The sequence below is a fragment of the Scyliorhinus torazame genome, chromosome 1 (assembly GCF_047496885.1).
Source record: "Scyliorhinus torazame isolate Kashiwa2021f chromosome 1, sScyTor2.1, whole genome shotgun sequence".
In the NCBI taxonomy this organism is placed as follows: Eukaryota; Metazoa; Chordata; class Chondrichthyes; order Carcharhiniformes; family Scyliorhinidae; genus Scyliorhinus; species Scyliorhinus torazame.
In genome coordinates this window covers 269,678,979-269,698,596 of record NC_092707.1, presented here as the reverse complement: position 1 = coordinate 269,698,596, position 19,618 = coordinate 269,678,979, and the positions used below count along the sequence as shown (strand labels likewise).

At 47.4% G+C, this 19,618-nt stretch overlaps 2 protein-coding genes across 2 annotated transcripts in view; one reads left to right on the top strand and one right to left on the bottom strand.

Annotated features, from left to right (window-relative positions):
- The window catches only part of mcm8 (minichromosome maintenance 8 homologous recombination repair factor), a 44,967-nt gene extending 29,472 nt beyond the window's left edge, over positions 1 to 15,495 (bottom strand). The window contains exons 1-5 of the mRNA XM_072506013.1: positions 14,854 to 15,495; positions 11,451 to 11,543; positions 5,918 to 6,000; positions 5,256 to 5,405; positions 4,884 to 4,981 (exon numbers count right to left, since the gene is read on the bottom strand). Coding sequence (XP_072362114.1) covers positions 4,884 to 4,981; positions 5,256 to 5,405; positions 5,918 to 6,000; positions 11,451 to 11,543; positions 14,854 to 14,977 — 548 coding nt within the window. The 5' untranslated portion in view covers positions 14,978 to 15,495. The remainder of the gene's footprint in view (positions 1 to 4,883; positions 4,982 to 5,255; positions 5,406 to 5,917; positions 6,001 to 11,450; positions 11,544 to 14,853) is intronic.
- A 448-nt stretch (positions 15,496 to 15,943) lies between these two features.
- Positions 15,944 to 19,618, top strand: part of trmt6 (tRNA methyltransferase 6 non-catalytic subunit) — a 42,816-nt gene continuing 39,141 nt past the window's right edge. The window contains exon 1 of the mRNA XM_072504515.1: positions 15,944 to 16,289. Within this exon, the coding sequence (XP_072360616.1) occupies positions 16,162 to 16,289 (128 nt within the window). The 5' untranslated portion in view covers positions 15,944 to 16,161. The remainder of the gene's footprint in view (positions 16,290 to 19,618) is intronic.

Below are 19,618 nucleotides of genomic sequence, written 5' to 3'. Positions count from 1 at the left end.
GCGAAGGTATTGGCCATGGGTCAGAATGTCCAAGGCCTGGGCCACTCTGTGTAGCCATTGGCCGAGGCATGGGGCAGGGCTGCCCTGTCACAGGCAGTCATGTACCAGGGTCACCTTTACATTGCAGCAGCGCTCCACAGCGTGGCCCAGTCACAGCAGTTAATAGCTAAGGGTATCGGCGGCATTGCCGGGGTGCTGGTTGACTGGAGCCAGGCATAGAGGGAGATGGCATAGTCCCAGATGGAGCTGACACAGTCACTGGCTGATGTGGAACAGACCAAGAGGGTGGTGGCACAGTCACTGATTGATGTTGCACAGTCCCTGAGGGAGGTGGTTCACTTCCTGCGCTCCACGGTCGTGAGCAATGAGACCCTGGTCGACACGGGGGTGGGCCTGCAGGATTGGCAGGGCTCGTACCCCTATCCCAAAGAGTAGCCCAGGGGCCATTGGGCACCCCGAGAGAGGAGGAGGTGATGGGGCCCATACCGGTGACTCCTACAGGGTGGTGCCAGAACACTACAGCACCTTAGACTCATCCCCTCCTGTCCCTGGAGGATCTGATGGGCAGCAGGCAGAACAGGACGGCACCACACCGTCTGGGACACCCAAGCAGTAGACAGTCCCATCCAGGTCCGGTCGCCCCAGAGTATGGCCGGCAAAGAGGACCCAGGTCACAGGGCGGGAACCGCATCTGGTTGCCTCCACTCGATGTATCGCCTGATGATTCACCTAGGCGTAGCGTTAGGGCCCTTAAGGCCAGAAAGGTAGACACAAATTAAATTGGAACGGGTGCAACACACAGTATAACGGTAGGGACTAGGACACAAACCTGTACAGAAATGTTCAGTGTTCCACAATAAAAAACTGTTCACAACGTTTCAACCTGCCTGGGTGCTCTGTCAGAAGGGTGTGAGGGCTGGGCTGGCCTGGCTACAGAGGGGGGAGGCAGATGTTGGGGGTGGGCTTGGGCCAGGGACCCTTGTTCAGCAGGGACTCACCACTCCGGTGCCCCACCCCGATCCCGCTCCACCCGATACCCCACCCTAAGGGGTCAGTGGAACCATGTGATGGAATGCCAGCTCGCATGCAGGGATCACTCAAGTGGACGGTGGAAAGTGCTACTGTGGGCAGGAGTCAGATGTTGTCAAATGGTGTGGCGCACCACCAGAGCTCATCGCAGAGCGGGTCGTCACCACCCTCCATCCCATAGACCAGACCTGCTGTTACTGCCAATCCAGGGCCCGCACCACAGAGTGAGGCAGGTAGGAATCATGCAGGGAGGATGTTCATGGGAGGAGATGGGATGTCCTTGCCCTGACCAGGCCCCTGGTCAGTGAACCGGGAGACGATTAGAGCATCCCATGCGCGCTGGCCTAAGCTCACATGTAGTGCGACCTCCTGTGCCTGTCCCAGCCCCATGTCCAACCCATCCTCGCCCTCCCCTGCGTCCTCCTCGTCGGACGAGGCTTGTGGTTCATCCTCCTCCTCCTCCAGCATATTGCCTCTCTGCTGCACAATGTTGTGGAGGATGCAGCAGGCCCCACAATGTGGGAGATTCTCCTGGCGCTATACGGAGGGCTTCTCAGGAGCGCTCCAAGCACTTGAGCCGCATCTTCAGGATGCCGAAGCACCGCTCGATCACGTCCCTGGAAACTGCATGGGCGTCATTGTAGCAGGTCTCAGTGTTGGTCTGTGGCCTCCGGATCTGCGTCAAGATGGAGTTTAATTTGGATAAATGTGAGGTAATGCATTTTGGTAGATCAAATCAGGACAGGACCTACTCAGTTAATGGTAGGGAGTTGGGGAGAGTTACAGTCCAAAGAGATCTAAGGGCACAGGTTCATAGCTCCTTGAAGGTGGAATCGCAGGTGGACAGTATGGTGAAGAAGGCATTCAGCATGTTAGATTTTATTGATCAGAATATTGAATACAGGAGTTGGGACACCTTGTTAAAGTTTTTCAAGACATTAGTATGACCACACATGGAATACGGTGTTCAGTTCTGGTCATCCTATTATAGGAAGGATATTGTAAAACTAGAAAGAGTGCAGAAGAGATTTACAAGGATGCTACCAGGACTTGATGGTCTGAGTTATAAGGAGGGGCTGGATAGGCTGGGACTTTTTTCCCTGGAGCGCAGGAGGCTTAGGGGTGATCTTATAGAGGTCTATAAAATAATGAGGGGCATAGATAAGGTAGATAGTCAACATCTTTTCCCAAAGGTAGAGGAGTCTAGAACTAGAGGGCATAGATTTACAGTGAGAGGGGAGAGATACAAAAGAGATCAGAGGGGAAATGTTTCCACACAGGAGGGTGGTGAGCATCTGGAATGAGCTGCCAGATGCAGTGATAGAGGCGGGTACAATTTTTTTCTTTACAAAACAGTTAGACAGTTACATGGGCAGGGTGGGTATAGAGAGATATGGGCCAAATGCGGGCAAGTGGGACTAGCTTAGTGATAGAAACTGGGTGGCATGGACATGCTGGGCCAAAGGGCCTGTTTCCATGCTGTAAACATTTATGACTCTATGACTCTAAGATAACCCCTGTCGCCCAGGAGCCAACCTTCAGCCAGAGGTACGCCTCAAAGAGATCAGGAACCGCCAAGTGTGCGAGGATGAAGGAATTGTGCATTCTGCCTGGGTATCAGATGCAGACGTGCATGATGTGCATCTCATGGTCACACACCAGCCACACATTCATTGAGTGGAACCCCTTACGGTTTGTCAAGACTGGCCTGCCATGGGCCGGAGCTCGGAAGGTGACATGCATCCCGTTGATCATCCCCTGGACCTGGGCACCTTGGCAATTGCGGTGAACCCCGCTGCCCGGGCATTCTAGTGGGCTTTTCCCACATTGAATTTGATAGTTCATGCCAATCGGGCCCCCGTGACGGCGCAGATGCACCTGTGCGCCGATGTCTATGGGATTGCAGACAGATCCCATGCCGTAAATGTTCAGGGCGATGGTCACCTTGACGGCCACCGGGAGCTGGTGTCCTCCCCCATACTCCGCGGTGCCAGGTGCGCCATGATCCGACAGATATGCTGTGCGGTCCCACTGCTCAGCAGGAGTCTTCAACAGCATGCCTGTTCCAGCAGGCTCACCTGATGAAGGAGTTATGCTCTGTGGCGCACAAAGACTCCGTGAGACAAACAGAGTGAAGTCGATGAGGCTTTATTAAGCGTGTCTGTTCCCCAGCAGCCCGATAGTAAACTGGCATGCGGGGGAAGGCACCGGCTTCTTATACTTCGCCTTCAGGGCGGAGTATGAGGTCAACGGCCAACCAGGACCCGGGATCTGTCAGCCAATGACATTAGGGCTTCCAGTCCCACATGACCCCCAATACATACTACCACATGCTCCAAAAGCTCGTGATTCCAAATAAACCTGTTGGACTTTAACCTGATGTTGTAAGACTTCTTAACTGTTCCAACAGGTCCTCAAACGACAGGGCTGCCACTACACACGAGGCCTGATTCAGTGCCTTCTTCTCACCTCCTCCTCGGCCTATTGGGCAGCCGGCTCTCCATCCTCACCAGCTGCCTACTGGTCCTCTGGGGCAGGCTCTGTTGCTGCAGGGACCTCCTCAAACAGCTCCTGTTTGTACAGCCTCAGTGAATCCCCCAGGGCTGCAGCAGCCAGGATGAAGGCTACCATTCCTGGTTGGATTCCGATAACTATTGACTGCAGGAGGTGAAAGGCAGACATGTTAGCATGGTGCATACCCCCATGCCCACCAGGTACTCCGAACTACACGTTGGCCCCGATCTGCACTGCAGACCCTGCCCCTGCATGTCCCCATCCCACCCCACCTCCACCATTGCGACCCCGGGCGTCCTGCCCTCCGCACCCATGACCCTCTCGGTGCCCGGCACTGTGTGGTCCTCCAGCCCTGGCACCCGTGCCTGCTGCTAGGGGTACCATTGGCTTGCGGTACCCATGCCAGCAGTATGTTCTGCGGTCCACCCGCCCTGCAGGGGCTACTGTAAACTTTTCCCTTGGGTATGCCGCATGTTGGCCCACTGGTGGGTGGGGATTTTGGAGGGTAGAAGGGGAAAGAGAGTTGGTGGGTGTGGGGTTGGAGGGTGGGGGATGGTGGCACCCATATGGCCGTTGTCACTCTGCGCAACTAGAGGCCAGGGTGGGCGGACAGTGGGGTGTGCAGCAAGATGGCTGCCTTGTAGGCCACAGCAATGGCGGTCTATGCCTGGATGTCCCAGTCCCGAGGGAGCGTTCACTCCAACCTCACAACCCATTCTCTGGTCACCCCCCCCCCCCTCACCTCTCCGGGCCTGGCAGAGTCCCCTCCCCCTCAACCAGCCTAGCCAGTGGCAGATCCGGCAGCCTACAGTCGCATGTCCTACCTCCTCTCTCTCCCTCATCAGGCGTGGCGCCTGTTTCCAAATTTCTAAAACCACAAGTGAAACACGCCATCGGTAATTCCGCCTGGCGGAGGCGGAGCATCCTGCAGGCCCCAGAGAATCAGGGTCAGGCCCACTAATGATATGCAGATGGCGATCACTGTACGTGCACCGCTATTGAGGCACCAGAGCATGGCATTCTGTCTGGTACCTGGCCAATTCTCCACCCATTCACCATTCCCATTTCTGGCATCGTCCAACGGTGTTTTTTTCACCCACAGTTTTTTTCAATGTACATTAATTTGTTGCCCAAAATGATGGAAAGTATTAGAAATCTTTGTTCTCTACGCAGAACCCGCGTTCTTGATCAAGTGAAAAGTGTCAGCCAATAGCTGAGAAAAACTATCTTAACATATAGACTCTTAGATAATACAGAAAATCATCTGTTTATACTAGATTTTGTCATCACTTAACCCTCAATCAAATATTTTCAACCAACTTAAAAAGTTTCAAACTTACCTTGCATGAATGAAAGGCACATTTACAATTGGAGTATCTTCATTTGGTAGCCCTTGTTCCAATTGAGCTGCCTGTCTTTCAAGATCTCTAGTTATTACCTGAATGTACGCAATATAAACACCATCATTTTTTTTTAAATTCTTATATTAATAAAAATGTTAAATTTTTACTTATGACGAATAAAGTGCCAATAATATCTTAACATTAGCAGGAAATTGAGTAATAATTATTTTTACTTCAGTTTTCAGTAAGAGATGGAGGAATATAAACCACAAAATGTACATTTTACTCCTGTAAAATTAAGAGAATGTCTGTTGTCCAATGTGCACATTTAACTAAATTGTTATGCGGAGAAGGGTTACATAATCTAACCTGGTGAACTGCCAATCCCAAGCAATCCAACAATTTTTCTGGCATATCCTTCAATTCTGTGGCTAAATTTGGCATGAGGACTGTTAGTTCTTCATCATTTACAAGCTCCTTGAAGTCAATCAGTATACTTCCTTTACTTTCTATTTCATCCTTTGGAGAGAAATATTTTATATTTTCAAGTGAATTGCATTTTCAACATTTCTTATTGCTATTTTAAAACTGAGAACAGTCAGCCAGCAGCATCAGATCAATTTATTTTCTTCTAATGAGATATTCCTAGACAGTAGAAGACAGTGCTGCATGTCACTGATTAAATTGTCCTGAATGTTGCAGCATTTTTAACCATTTAAAAGACTTAACTGGCAAACATCACTAAGTGGAAATGTTCTTCTGATGTTAAAAATATAAACAGCATGGCAAAACTCCAAATCAAAATCTTAATTCTCCCAAATCCACTGCTTATTTTCATGAAATACAAATACCACATTATAAAAAATGTAATGGCCAAATTTGTTTACAATAAATAAAGTTTTATAAATACTATTGTTTCCTTCTACCCTCCCTGCCCCGTTAGAGAGCCAAAGTACTAGTTAAGAAAGACCACCCACAAACTGTAAGCATTGAAACTTGCAGAAGCAAAAATGAAGGAGCAGGATTCTTACCTTGTCGTACAAATCAATATGATTTGTGAAGAACTTTTCAAAGGCGCTAATCTTCTGTACAAAAGGGGAGCTCCCAACATAAGCTTTGAAAGAAAATGTTTGAATATCAGTTTTTGTTTGAAATCACTTGACATTTGAGCATATAGTTACCCCGAGCACAATTAAAACTGCCAATTATTACTGAAAAGCAAGCAGCTCGGTCTTCAGGAAATCAGCTGATGGCAATGAACCAGTCCCCCAGTCCCCCCCCACCACCACCCCCACCCGAACCCCCCACCCACCCCCGAGCTGAGCGTCAAGAATACCCTCAATGGTATTCTAAAGCACATCTTCTCAGAAAATAGTCCAAATCATTCGAGGCATTTCTGCAATTTTCCACGGCAAAGATTAAAAGTGCCATTTTACAAGCTGAAAAACAAGTTAATTCACTCCATAAATACGTGGGCTGCCATCATACACAAATTGCTATTTGCAATGCTGGCTCATCTATATACAGCCAGTACAGCCTCCACATACCGAAAGTTGCAATAGCATCTGTAATCTCAATATTCAAGAGAGAAAAAAGCAAGCTGACTTATTTTCAATGGTTCTCTAGAAGCTCTAGCCATCATGTAAAATATCTCACTTCAGCTGGATCTCATCTCTGCGCTCACTGACTTACATTGGCTTCGGTTCCACCAAAGTCTCAAATTTAAAATCATTATTCTGGTGTTGAATTTTCTTCATCTCTCCCGGTCTTTGAAACCTCCTTCAGCCCTTGAATTTCCAAAGAACTATGTTCCTTCAACTCTAGTCTCTTATGTACCCCTTCACTCCCTTTGCCCCGCCAAAGGTGAATGCATCTACAGTGGTCTAGGCTCTAACCTCGAGAAACCCCACCCCTCTTCATCTCTCTTTCTCTTTCTTTGGTCATGTTTTCTGTCACCATTCCTAATAGCTCCTTCTTGGACTCATCATTAATTTACGCCTTTGCACTCCTGAAAAGCACCATGGTACATTTTCATACATTAAGGGCCTTACATAAATACATGTTATCTGTTTGGAAGCTCTAAGATAGCCGTTTAAATTTCTGGTAATCTTATCAAACATAGACCATAGAACAGTACAGCACAGGGCAGACCCTTCGGCCCACGATGTTGTGCCGACCATTTATCCTAATCTAAGATAAACCTAACCTACACCCCTTCAATTTACTGCTGTCTATGTGCCTGTCCAAGAGTCGCTTAAATGTCCCAAATTACTCTGACTCCACCACCACTGCTGGCAGTGCATTCCATGCACCCACCACTCTCTGTGTAAAGAACCTACCTCTGACATCTCCCCTTTACCTTCCTCCAATCACCTTAAAATGATGTCCCCTCGTGACAGCCATTTCCACCCTGGGGAAAAGTCTCTGGCTATCCACTCTATCCATGCCTCTCATCACCTTGTACACCTCTATCAAGTCACCTCTCTTCCTTCTTCGCTCCAGTGAGAAAAGTCCTAGCTCCCTCAACCTTTCTTCATAAGACATGTCCTCCAGTCCAGGCAGCATCCTGGTAAATCTCCTCTGCACCCTCTCTAAAGCATCCACATCCTTCCTTTAATGAGGCGACCAGAACTAGACACAATATTCCAAGTGTGGTCTAACCAGGGTTTTATAAAGCTGCAGGAAAACCTCACGACACTTAAACTCAACTCAATCCACCTGATTTTTTAAAATATTTTTATTCTCCATTTTCTTCAGAATTTACACCCCACCAACAAACAGTAAGCGGTAACGAATACAATGTCAATCCCTTTATTAACAACAACAATCCCATCTTCCCACCACCCCAAACAACGGTCCATCTGACAATATAAGCATCAAATAAAACAAACCCTCCCAAGGTGGGAAAAAAAAGGATAAAAGAAAAAGGAATCAGGAATCGCCTGTGGTCACCATTGACATATATAATCCACCCCCCAACGCCTCCCTAATATTCAACACCATCCAATCCCCGAAAGAGTACCGTGAATGACACCCATGAATTGTAGACACCGACCCCCCTCCTCCCTCCGACTCCTCCCCTCCACTTCCTCTTGTAAACTTCTCCCCCCAACCTCGGTTTCTTCCCCCAATATTCCTGTTTTCACTCCGGCGTCGGCACTTAAGTCTCCCGATGGGAGAATTGCACCCCTTGGATTTGTAGGTCACTCTCAACTTAGCTGGATATACTATGCCGCACTGCACCTTGCTGATGTACAGTGCCTTCTTCACCCGGCTGAAGGCAGCCCGCCGCCTCGCCAGCTCCACCGTAAAGTCCTGGTATAAGCGTATACCATCTCCAGCCCATTGCACCACCCGCTTCTGCTTTGCCCAGCACAGGACCTTCTCCTTCACGCTATACCTACAGAAACACATAGTTACTACTCTTGGCGGCTCACTCATCTTTGGTATAGGCCTCCACGACCGATGAGCCTGATCCAGTTCATATCGAGAGCGATCATCCCCCTTCCCCAAAGCTTCACCAACATCGTGGCAAAATACTCCGTCGGCCTCGGGCCTTCCACCCCTTCGGGCAGACCCACAATCCTCAGATTCTGTCGCCTGGATCTATTTTCCAGGACTTCCACTGTGGCTCACAGACCCTTGTTGGTCTCTATCACCCTCCGCAACTCCTTCCCCATCGAGATGAGTTGATCATTGTGCTGTCTCTTCCACTTCCTTCAGTGTCTCACCTTGCTCCCGCACCTCCGCCGCTGCGCTTGATACCGCCGCCCTTATCGGGGCAATCGCCTTCTCCACCAGCACTTTCAATACTGCCCCCATCTCTTCTTCATCGCTTCCATGTGCTTTGTGAACTGTTTTTCAAGTTCCACAGCCATCACCTTGGTAATTTCTTCTGCTGTGAGCGATGCAGCCTCCCCTGGTGCTCCAGCCTCCGCCTTCCTTACAGTTCCTGCGCTGACTTTTCCACTCAACGGCGGACTTTCGTTAATCCACTTTTTCATGGCCGTTTTTCTCCCAAACTTGGACATTTTTCCTCTCTGTGCCTTCTTACAGCCTTTTCAGCCAACTCAATCCCCCTGTTAATGAAAGCCAAAACACCATCCGCCTTCTTAACAACCCTATCAACCTGGATGGCAACTTTGAGGGACCCCAAGATCCCGCTGTTCCTCCACACATCCAAGAATCCTGCCTTTAACCCTGTATTCAACAATCAAATTCGATCTTCCAAAATGAATCACTTCACATTTATCGAGATTGAACTCCATCTGCCACTTCCCAGCCCAGCTCTGCATCCTGTCAATGTCCTGTTGTAACCTGCAACAGCCTGCAACGCCATTTACAACTCCACCAACCTTTGTGTCATCAGCAAACTTACTAACCCACCCTTCCACTTCCTCATCCAAGTCATTTATAAAAACCACAAAGAGCAGAGGTCCCACAACAGATCCCTGTGGGACACCACTGGTCACCGACTTCCAGGCGGAATACTTTCCATCCACTAATACTTGCTGTCTTCTTTCGGCCAGCCAATTCTGTATCCAGACAGCCAAGTTTCCCTGTATCCCATACCCCCTAACTTTCTGAATGAGCCTACCATGGGGAACCTTATCAAATGCCTTACTGAAATCCACCTACACCACATCCACTGCCTGACATACATCAATGTGTCTTATCACATCCTCAAAGAATTCAATGAGGCTTGTGAGGCATGACCTACCCCTCACAAAGCCATGCTGACTATCTTTAACCAAATTATGTTTCTCTAAATAATCAGAAATCCTATCACTCAGAATCCTTTCCAATATTTTTCTCACCACAGACTAAGACTGACTGGTCTGTAATTCCCAGGGATTTCCCTATTCCCTTTCTTCAACAGGGGAACAACATTCGCCTCTCTCCAATCACCCAGTACTACTCCAGTGGATAGTGAGGATGCATAGATCATTGTCAACGGCGCTGCAATCTCCTCCCTCGCTTCCCATAGTAACCCTGGGTATATGGTATATCCCGTCAAAATTTCCAGCACATCCTCCTTCTTCATTTCAACCTAGTTCACGCTGTTCTCACGAGCAACAAGGTCCCTCTCTCTAGTGAATACGGAAGCAAAATATTCATTTAGGGCCTCCCCTATCTCCTCAGACTCGAGACAAAAGTTCCCTCCACTATCCCTGATCGGCCTTACTCTAACTCTGATCATCCTCTTATTTCTCACACAAGTGTAGAACGCCTTGGGGGTTTCCCTAACCCTTCCCGCCAGGGCTTTTTCATGCCCCCTTCTAGCTCTCCTAAGTCCATTTTTAAGTTCCTTCCTGGCTACCTTGTAATCTTCTAGAGCCATGCCAGATCCTTGCTTCCTCAACCTTACGGAAGCTTCCTTCTTCCTCTTGACTGGAAGCTCCACTTCTCGCCACCCAAAGCTCCTTCACCATACCATTCCTTCCTCGTCTCAGTGGGACAAAACTATCCAGCACTTGCAGCAAGTGCTCCTTAAACAACCCCCACATTACTGTTGTGCATTTCCCCGAGAACAGCTGTTCCCACTTTATTCTCCTCAGCTCCTGTCTAATAGCAGTATAATTTCCCCGCCCCCAATTAAATACCTTCCTATACTGTCTGTTCCTATCCCTCTCCATGACTATGGTAAAGGTCAAGGAGTTGTGGTCACTGTCACCGAAATGCTCACCCACCAAGAAATCTGACACCTGACCTGGTTCATTGCTAAGCACCAAATCCAATATGGCCTCCCCCTAGTCAGCCGATCTACATTTGTCATTATTACCACATGTAAAAGTCAGTCTCACATGAAGTCGACCACATGATTTCTGGCCAAATAAAACTATTTTTTGTACACCTTAATAAAAGTCAACCCTATTTTTCCAGGAGTAATTTCAGGACCAAAGTATAGGGCGGCACAGTAACACAGTGGTTAGCACTGTTGCTTCACAGCGACAGGGGCCCAGGTTCGATTCCCGACTTGGATCACTGTCTGTGCAAAGTCTGCACGTTCCCCCAGGGCCTCCGATTTCCTCCCGCAAGTCCCAAAAGACATGTTTGTTAGTTGAATTGGACATTCTGAATTCTCCCTCTATGTACCCAAACAGGCGCCTGTGTGGTGACTAGGGGATTTTCACAATAACTTCATTGCAGTGTTAATGTAAGCTTCCTTGTGACACTAATAAAGATTATTATTAATCCAGGAGTTGTTATTGAGTTGAATTTCAATGAACTGTATAAATACTAATAGAAATGAGTGTCGGTAAAGAAATTAATAAATGTTGGTAATTAATAAGAATGAAAGGTACATAGATTGTAATATTATAAAATAAATGTTAAATAATTAATATGAATTCTTTATTTGTGTGGGTTTTTACTTTATTCCATTGCAATGACCTTTTTGGAATTTCACATGGGCCCAGACCACGCAAGCCCCCCTAAAACATTGTAAAAGTCGACCCTATGACTTTTGTCATAAAAAACTGGTCACAAAAATTTGGCTTTTACATGAGTATATATAGTAATTTAAATTATTTTCAATACAATTGATTTCAAAGAAAGGCTTACCTTCTGAAAAGTAAAGCTTCCAGCCCTTATACGGTAAAAACTGATTCAAAGTTCCTTGAATTAAGCGTGAGTGAGGTGTTAGCTGTTGAAAACCTTAAAACAAAATGTTTCAATCATTGATCAGAATTATTTAACAGTGCAAATAGACCTTTCATATTTTGAAATAATGTGATCTGTAATTCATGCAATAAATACAGCTTTTAAATGCTGGTACGGTCAGCAGTAATTTTAAAACTCAGTCAGCATGAAATACAATTCAAAGTTCAGGAATAATGTAAGGCAAAGCGCATTCAGCGCTATGCAAGCAAAATGTGATAATAATTGAAATAAAATTACATACATGAGCATTTAATTTGTAAGAGGAAAGTAATTTTGATCCAAATCACTTTCAGCTAATAATCTGTTCAATTGAGGCATTCTAAGAGGGAATCAGATGATTATTTGAAAATCTGCAGGGTTAGGAGGAGGCAGGAGAATGACACTAAGTGAAATGCTCATTCGAAAAGTCAAATGGCCTCATTCTGTCTATAACAATCATAGAATTTACAGTGCAGAAGGAGGCCATTCGGCCCATCGAGTCTGCACCGGCTCTTTGAAAGAGCACCCTACCCAAGCCCACACCTCCACCCTACCCCCAGAACTCAGTAACCCCACCCAACACTAAGGGCAATTTAGCATGGCCAATCCACCTAACCTGCACATCTTTGGACTGTGGGAGGAAACCGGAGCACCCAGAGGAAACCCACGCACACACGGGGAGAACGTGCAGACTCCGCACAGACAGTGACCCAAGCCGGGAATCGAACCTGGGACCCTGGAGCTGTGAAGCAATTGTGCTAACCACTATGCTACTGTGCTGCTAATCACAATGCTGTGATTAGCAGATGGAATTTCACTCACTGGCAAGAATGTGATCCAAACCAATTAAAAGAGATTCTGTTGGGTTTATCTGTTCTCAAAGCTTACCCAGACCGAAGGAAGAAATGTCTGTAAACGTGTTTGAACAGTCTGTGTTTAGATCGGAGTGGGAATGGGTCCATAGCATCAAAGTAATTTGCCACTGGTTGGCAATCTAATTAGAAAAGGCCAATGGGGGGGGGGGGGAATACCACACAGTGTGCATTTTGTTTAATACCCTTGAGAGAGGACTGTGGCATCTTGTTGGGACAGTGTGCAGATAGCTGCAGCTACCCATGTTATATCTTTCCGAGAAATCTTTGAAAGTTGAAGCCCTGAAGTCATACGGACTCGAAAAGTTAACTCTGTTTCTCTCTCTCCACAGATGCTGCCACACCTGCTGAGTTATCTCAGAATTATCTATGACTCAGCTGATGAAGGAGCTGCGCTCCAAAAGCTAGTGATTCCAAATAAACCTGTTGGACTTTAACCTGGTGTTGCAAGACTTCTTACTGTGCCCACTCCAGTCAAACGCCGGCATCTCCACATCTTGACTTTACAACTTTACTTGCTACTACTTTAGAACTGCACCAGAATGATTTTTTGAAAGACGAATGATTTTTTTTTTTTTTTAAAGTTCAAATCTAACAATAGTTAACCATTCACACTCCTCCAGACACATTTTTATTTATTTACTTATACCATTAGCACCCCTTTTGTCTTGCAACATTATTCTTATTGACCTTTGACACCTCTCCAACCTTTTCCAGAATGACCCCTCATTTTTCCTGAAGCTTTGACCTTGCAAAAATCTCCAATGTCTTGCAGTTTTAATGAAATATCAATGGCCTGAAACATTGCCCATTTTTCTCTCCCTCAAAGCTACTGGCCTGTCAAGAGTTTCCAGCATTTTGAGTTTTTTTACTTCAGATTTCTAACATCTGCCGCATATATATTTTATATATTTAAATAAAGAATTACATATTTAAATAATGTATTACATATGCTTATATGTTCTTGGATCAATTCATGTGGAGATAAAATCTTCCAGCTAGCAATTCTCATGACAATAAGTACACGTATCTCGCAATTAACACATAAAAACTACATATTTCAGGAGCATAAAAGTTGTCAACAATAAGCCTAAGAAACAATTTCAGATTGGGCAATGTGGAGGGTCTGAAAAGGTAAAGATGGTGGATGAGGAATAATTTCAGACAGAGCAACCTGGATGCCTGAACCACAGCAATCGGTGGTGATCTGCATACAGTGAAATGCATAAGGTGACAGAACATGCACAACAGAGAGTATTGGCAGATTGCTGTTGAAGGGAATTAAAGCAGAATGGAGGGAAAGGCCATAGAAAGATCTTGAATTTTAAATTGTAAACATTGGGGAATGAAAAGGCAAAATCATGGAGTATGGTTGGGGTATCTTGTTGCTGAATATGACAAATATATGAATAGTGTAGGAATGGAAGGATATGGACTCCGTACGTGCAGACGGTTTTAGTTTAGGCAAGCACCATTGTCGGAGCAGGCTTGGAGTGCCGTAGACCCTGTTCCTGTGCTGTATTGCTCTTTGGAAGCAGAGGTTTGATTGAACTAGCTTATGGAAGGAAGAGGATAGTAAGTTGACTCGGACGGCAATGGAGTTAGCAAGTTGGGAGGTTTTAAAGACGTGAAGGAGAACTTCAACAACAGCCCACCAAGGTAGGGGTGATATGTTAGAGGTGGCAGTAGATGAAGGAGGATCTGGAATCATATTCAAGCGGGATGCTAAAGTTGCACACATCTTGGTTCAGCTTAAGAAAGGGGTCAAATCCAGGAATGGAATCAGGAATAAACATAGAGTTTGTTACTAGTGGCACAAGATGATAGTTCTAGTCTTTGCAGATTTTAACTGAAGGAAGTTGGAATAATGTCTGACAAGTATCCTGGCAATACAGAAGCAGTGGAAGGGTCGAGAGGGGTAATTCAGGGAGGCATATAGAAGCTGGCACCATGATTTTAGATTCTGACACTAAAAGCACAGGGGAGACCACGGAAGAATTATTGGGGTATGCAAAGCGCTGCACTGAAGGTGCCAGTAGATATGCCATATGTATGATTGTTCAACAGAGGAGAGGCTGAGTGGAGGGTGGCAAGGTAAACCATGTCAAAAGCTGCAGCAAAGCTTCAGTTTAAATTAATATATAATTTTAGGTAAGGGTGTTGTGGCTCAGCAGGACAAAAATTTGGCAGAAAGGATTCAACTAGAAAAATGGAAAAGAGATGGGTAAATTCAAGGTCCTTGGAGATGGAAAGGAAGGTGGAGACAGGGTGGTAACTTGTGGGGACAGGTGGGTTGAGCGTTGGTTTTAGTAGGAAGTGGTAACGTGAGGAATTTTGAAAGGCTGGAGAATAGTACCAGAGGGGAGCCTAAATGGATATGTATCCACAATTGTGCTCTCCACAATATGAGAAGTTGGCACATTGTTTCCCACTTCAAAATGCACTGGACTTACTTCCTCCACCTCTCCTGGACTTGTCCCAGTTTCCTCTTCCTCTCCAGGGCCTCCCCCTCCATCCACCAGTCAGACCCCCTCTGGCACCTCTCCAGCTCCTGCCACCTCTCCAGTCGGAGCACATTGAAGATTATTGTCCTGGCCAAGATTGGAGATGGGGGTGGGACGAAAAGTTGAGGTTGTTACCAATGGCACTGCACTGGATGGGGGAGGCTGCAAACAGTGACACTGCTCTGGATGGGAAAGGAAGGCTGGGCCAGTAACACTGCTGCACTGGATGAGAGTGACTGTCCAGTGACACTGTTGCACTGGATTGGAGAGGTTGTCCCAGTGACACTGCTGCACTGGATTGGCGAGGAGAGATTGTCCCAGTGACACTGCTGCACTGGGTTGGGGAGGCTGGTACCAGTGATACTGCACTGGATGGGGAGGGTGTTTTTTCCTGGCTGTGGTTCTCCAAATCAATCTGCGAACGGCCGGTTTCTTCTCTGTCCAATTCCCCCGTCACTGCGCTATCTCCAGGTGCTGCGTTGCTATGGTTGGACGGATTGAACCCAGCAGATAATTTGAACCGCCAAAGACACCTTCTCCCGCCCGCCAATCGCCAGATCGGGCGGAGTTTGAGCAAAGCGCATGCGTAAAAACGGGAGTTGTCCAGGATAGGGCGGAATCTACGCGCATGTGCGGCGAGGAGTGGGCGGTCGGAGCATGACTAACGCGCATGCGTGCGAGCGGCCTGATGAGGCGCTGAATGTCGCGCATGCGTATGACAAGGAGTTCTGCACAAGGGTCATGTTGACCCAGTTTCACTCTCCTCAGATTCTACCAGGCATACTGAGTTTATCCAGTATTTTCTGTTCTTATTTCATATTTCCAACATACGCGGCATTTTGCTTTTACTATGGAGTGGGTGGGGCATGAATCGCCTGTGCGTCTGACATGGCGTGGGAGGGGTCTAACTCGCGGGTGTGCGACGTGGTGGGTGGGTCGAGCTTTCGCGCGTGTGTAAGAGGTGAAGTGGGTGGGGTCTACCTGACGTGCGTGCGTAAGACGTGGGGAGGCTTGACTGACGCGCTTGCGCACTGCTGGCCGTTTCCACTTCCGGCGCTGCACGCTCGCTTCAATCGGCCGCGGGAGGAGTCCGCGAGCTCCGCTAACGGTTGGGCAGCAGTTCACCTGCAGCCACACACTGGTCATTGTCTAAATTAACCTAGCAGTCTTTGTGTGTTTGAATTTGTTTCACTCCGGGACGGGGGGGATTGATGGCGCCTGGCCAAGACCTGGAAGAGTAGCGTGGCGTCGGCGGCGATGATGATGTCCGGGCCCGGGGAGCTGCCGGCTGTCGGCAACGGGGCCCAGTACACTGTCAGTGAGGGGGACCATGTTGTCCTGAAGCGAGAGGAGGTGTTTAAAGCCGTGCAGGTGCAGAGCGGAAGGTACAGCAACCGGGCTTCTGTCCAGCAAGTGTGAGGAAGAGAAGGGGAAAGGAGCTCCAGCATTTCTGGAGACATGCACGTTGCCTTTGGTTTCCAAAGTTTCGCAGATTTCAGCTTAAATGATGCTGGCAGACGAGGTTTTCTTCCAAGATACATTTTAATAAAATAATGAAATGCTGGATAAACTCAGCAAGTCTGGCAGCATCTGTGAGAAAGAGTTAATGTTTCGAGCCTGTATGACGTTGCTACAGAATTCTTCCAGTTTATAACACTTTAACAGGGACTTCAATGCCCTATCCACATAATGTTTTGACTTGTGTACGTTTATCATCTCTTTTCTTTTTGAACCAACGGGATTTTCAGCGGTACACAGCTGTACTCTGCCTGCATTAATCCTCTTGAACTTTTGGTATTTAAGAAGCTGAAACCTGGGAAACGTAGTTTGCATGGCACTCACTTTTTTGTCCTCTGTAGTTTCGTTGAAACTCTTATATCTGGAAAGTCATGCGCTTGCTTCATGCTTTATTTTGCAAGTAATTTTTGTCCTAAATTTGCTTTTGCATGTTGACATTGTATGAGCAGTGGCAGTTTTTACATGCACATAGAAGAACTCGTGGTACATCCAAGATTGAGTTTGTCTCAAAAGTCTAAGGGATGTTCAAAATGTTATATTAATGTCCATTATTTAAGCATCCATTACTGTACTTGGTTTCAGTGGTGGGCATTTAAGATTCCCTAGTCCTATTTGTCAATATTTGTGCCTCGGCCAACATCACTAAACATGATTAAGTCATTTTATCTCATTGATGTATTTTTTAAAAAAAATCTTTTCTTCAAGCATTTTCATAAAAACAGACCAAAGTAAAATTATGCAACATTATAAATAATCAACCCCACTCACCCCTGCTCCCCAATTGTGTCCCCTCCTGTCATGCCTTCCCCATTTATAATCTTTATTAGTGTCGCAAGTAGGCTTACATTAACACTGCAATGAAGTTACTGTGAAAATCCCCCAGTCGCTACACACCGACACGTGTTCAGGTACACTGAGGGAGAATTCAGAATGTCCAAATTACCTAACAGCACTTCTTTCGGGATTTGTGGGAGGAAACCTGAGTGCCCGGAGGACCAAGCTGCTATTCGAACCTGGGTCCCTGGCACTGTGAAACAACAGTGCTAATCACTGTTTTCACCACCTTACCCCCTCCCCTTTTGCTGACTCCTCAATCCTTAAAGAAGTCAATGAACGGCTTCCACCCCTGAGCGAACCCATCAACTGACCCTTAAAACAAACTTGACCTTCTCCAGCCTTAGGATTTCTGCCAAGATGCTCACCCACCACCCCGTTTTCGACGGCTCCAAGACCCTCCATCCCGTTAACCGTATTAATTTGCTTATTCACCAGTCCCTCCACTCCCCTCGTCGTCTTGTTCAGTCGCGAGTGAAACACCTGCCCTACCCATCCTTGTCTGATCCCCTATCTTTAAGTGCGTTTCCTGCAAAAAGACCACGTCCGTCTTCAGACTCCTCAGGTGCATGGACATATTTGACCACTTGACCGGCCCATTCAACGCCTCACTTTCCACGTCACAAGCCTGACTGGGGGGGTGCTCCCCATCCCCAGCCCCCTACCCTGCCAATCAGCCATACCCTTTTTTGGATCAGCCCTGGTCTGTGTCATGTGACCCTCCCAGCTCACCCTCAGATGCCCCGTCATCACTTCTTTTCTAACTGCGTCACAGCAATCCCCCCCCGCCCCAATAAACAAACCATGACCCCCCTTCCCCTACGCCTGCATTCTGCCAACCCCCCCCATTGTACTCCCGTTAACTATCCCATCCAACTAGCATGGCAGCCCCTGTCCAAGGCTTCCAATCCCCCTACCCCACCCCGTCCACACTCTTTCTCTTTTCCCCCCCCACCCGCAGAAAAGGAAAAGGTACACTTACCCTTGATATTCCCCCCCCAAAAAAAAAACACTCCGCCATCATAACCAAAGAAACATTTTGAAGGGAACAGTTTCCCACAAACAAAGAAACCTCCTCACAAGCTCCTCCAAAGCTCAATGTCCTCCTTCTCCTGCCAGTCCATTGTCCCTCAAATCCTCCATCGCCTCCTTTGGCGTACCAAAATAATTTCGCTTCTGGAAAGTCACCCAGAGGCGGGCTGGATACAGCACCCCGAAATTCACCCCCTTCTTGAAGAGGACAGCCTTGACCCGATTACACTTGGCCGCCCTCTCTGCCAGTTCTGCACCCGGGTCTTGTCTGCCTTGTCCACCGAAGAATCTTCTCTTTATCCAAAATGTGGTGCAACCCCATCACCCTTGGCCGCTCGCCCGCATGCGGCCTCCGCATCAGTGTCCTGTGCACTCGGATGACCTCCAGGGGCCGGTCAATTTCTCCAACATTTTGGCCACATACGTGCCTCCACACTTAGGTGCCTTCGGGCACCCCACAATCCTCAAATTCTGCCTTGTGGAGGGATTCTCCAGATCCTTCACTTTTTCCTTCAACCTTTTCTGGGTCTCCTGCATCACCCCCACTTTGGCCACAACAAGGCTAGCTGCTCCTCGTTCTTTCTCCACCGCCTCCTCCACTTTCTGGATTGCCTGGCCCTGGGACTGCAGCCTCTGTTCCACTCTCTCAATACCTGCTTTGAGCGGCTCCTTCACCTTGGCCAGAGCCTCCTTCCTCTGCTGGCTGAACTTAGTGTTTAAAAATTCCAGCTGCTCCGTTGACTACTGGGTGGACAGAACAGGCCCTTTGCCTCCTGTAATCTTAGCCTATGGCACACCACAAAGACTCTCCTGCTCCCAACAGCTCCTTTCTATTTGCAAATAGTCTGCTAGGAGTTGGGGGTGACATGGTGGCATAGTGGTTAGCGCTGTTGCCTCACAGCGCCGAGGATTCAGGTTCGATCCCAGCCCTGGTCACTGTCCGTGTGGAGTTTGCACATTCTCCCCGTGTCTGCGTGGATCTCACCCCCACAACCCAAAGATGTGCAGGGTAGGTGGATTGGCCACGCTAAATTGCCCCTTAATATGAAAAAAAAAGAATTGGGTACTAGTCTGCTAAGAGTTGGTGCTTATTCAAAACCTTACAGATATAAGGGCGGCACAGTGGTTAGCACTGCTGCCTCACAGTACCAGGGACCTGGGTTCAATTCTGGCCTTTGGTGACTTTGTGGATTTTGCACGTTCTCCCCTTGGGTTTCCTCCTGGTGCTCCGGTTTCCTCCCACAGTCCAAGGATGTGCAACTTAGGTAGATTAGTTTATTTACTTTTCAAAAATAAATTTAGAGTACTCAATTCTTTTTTTTTCAAATTA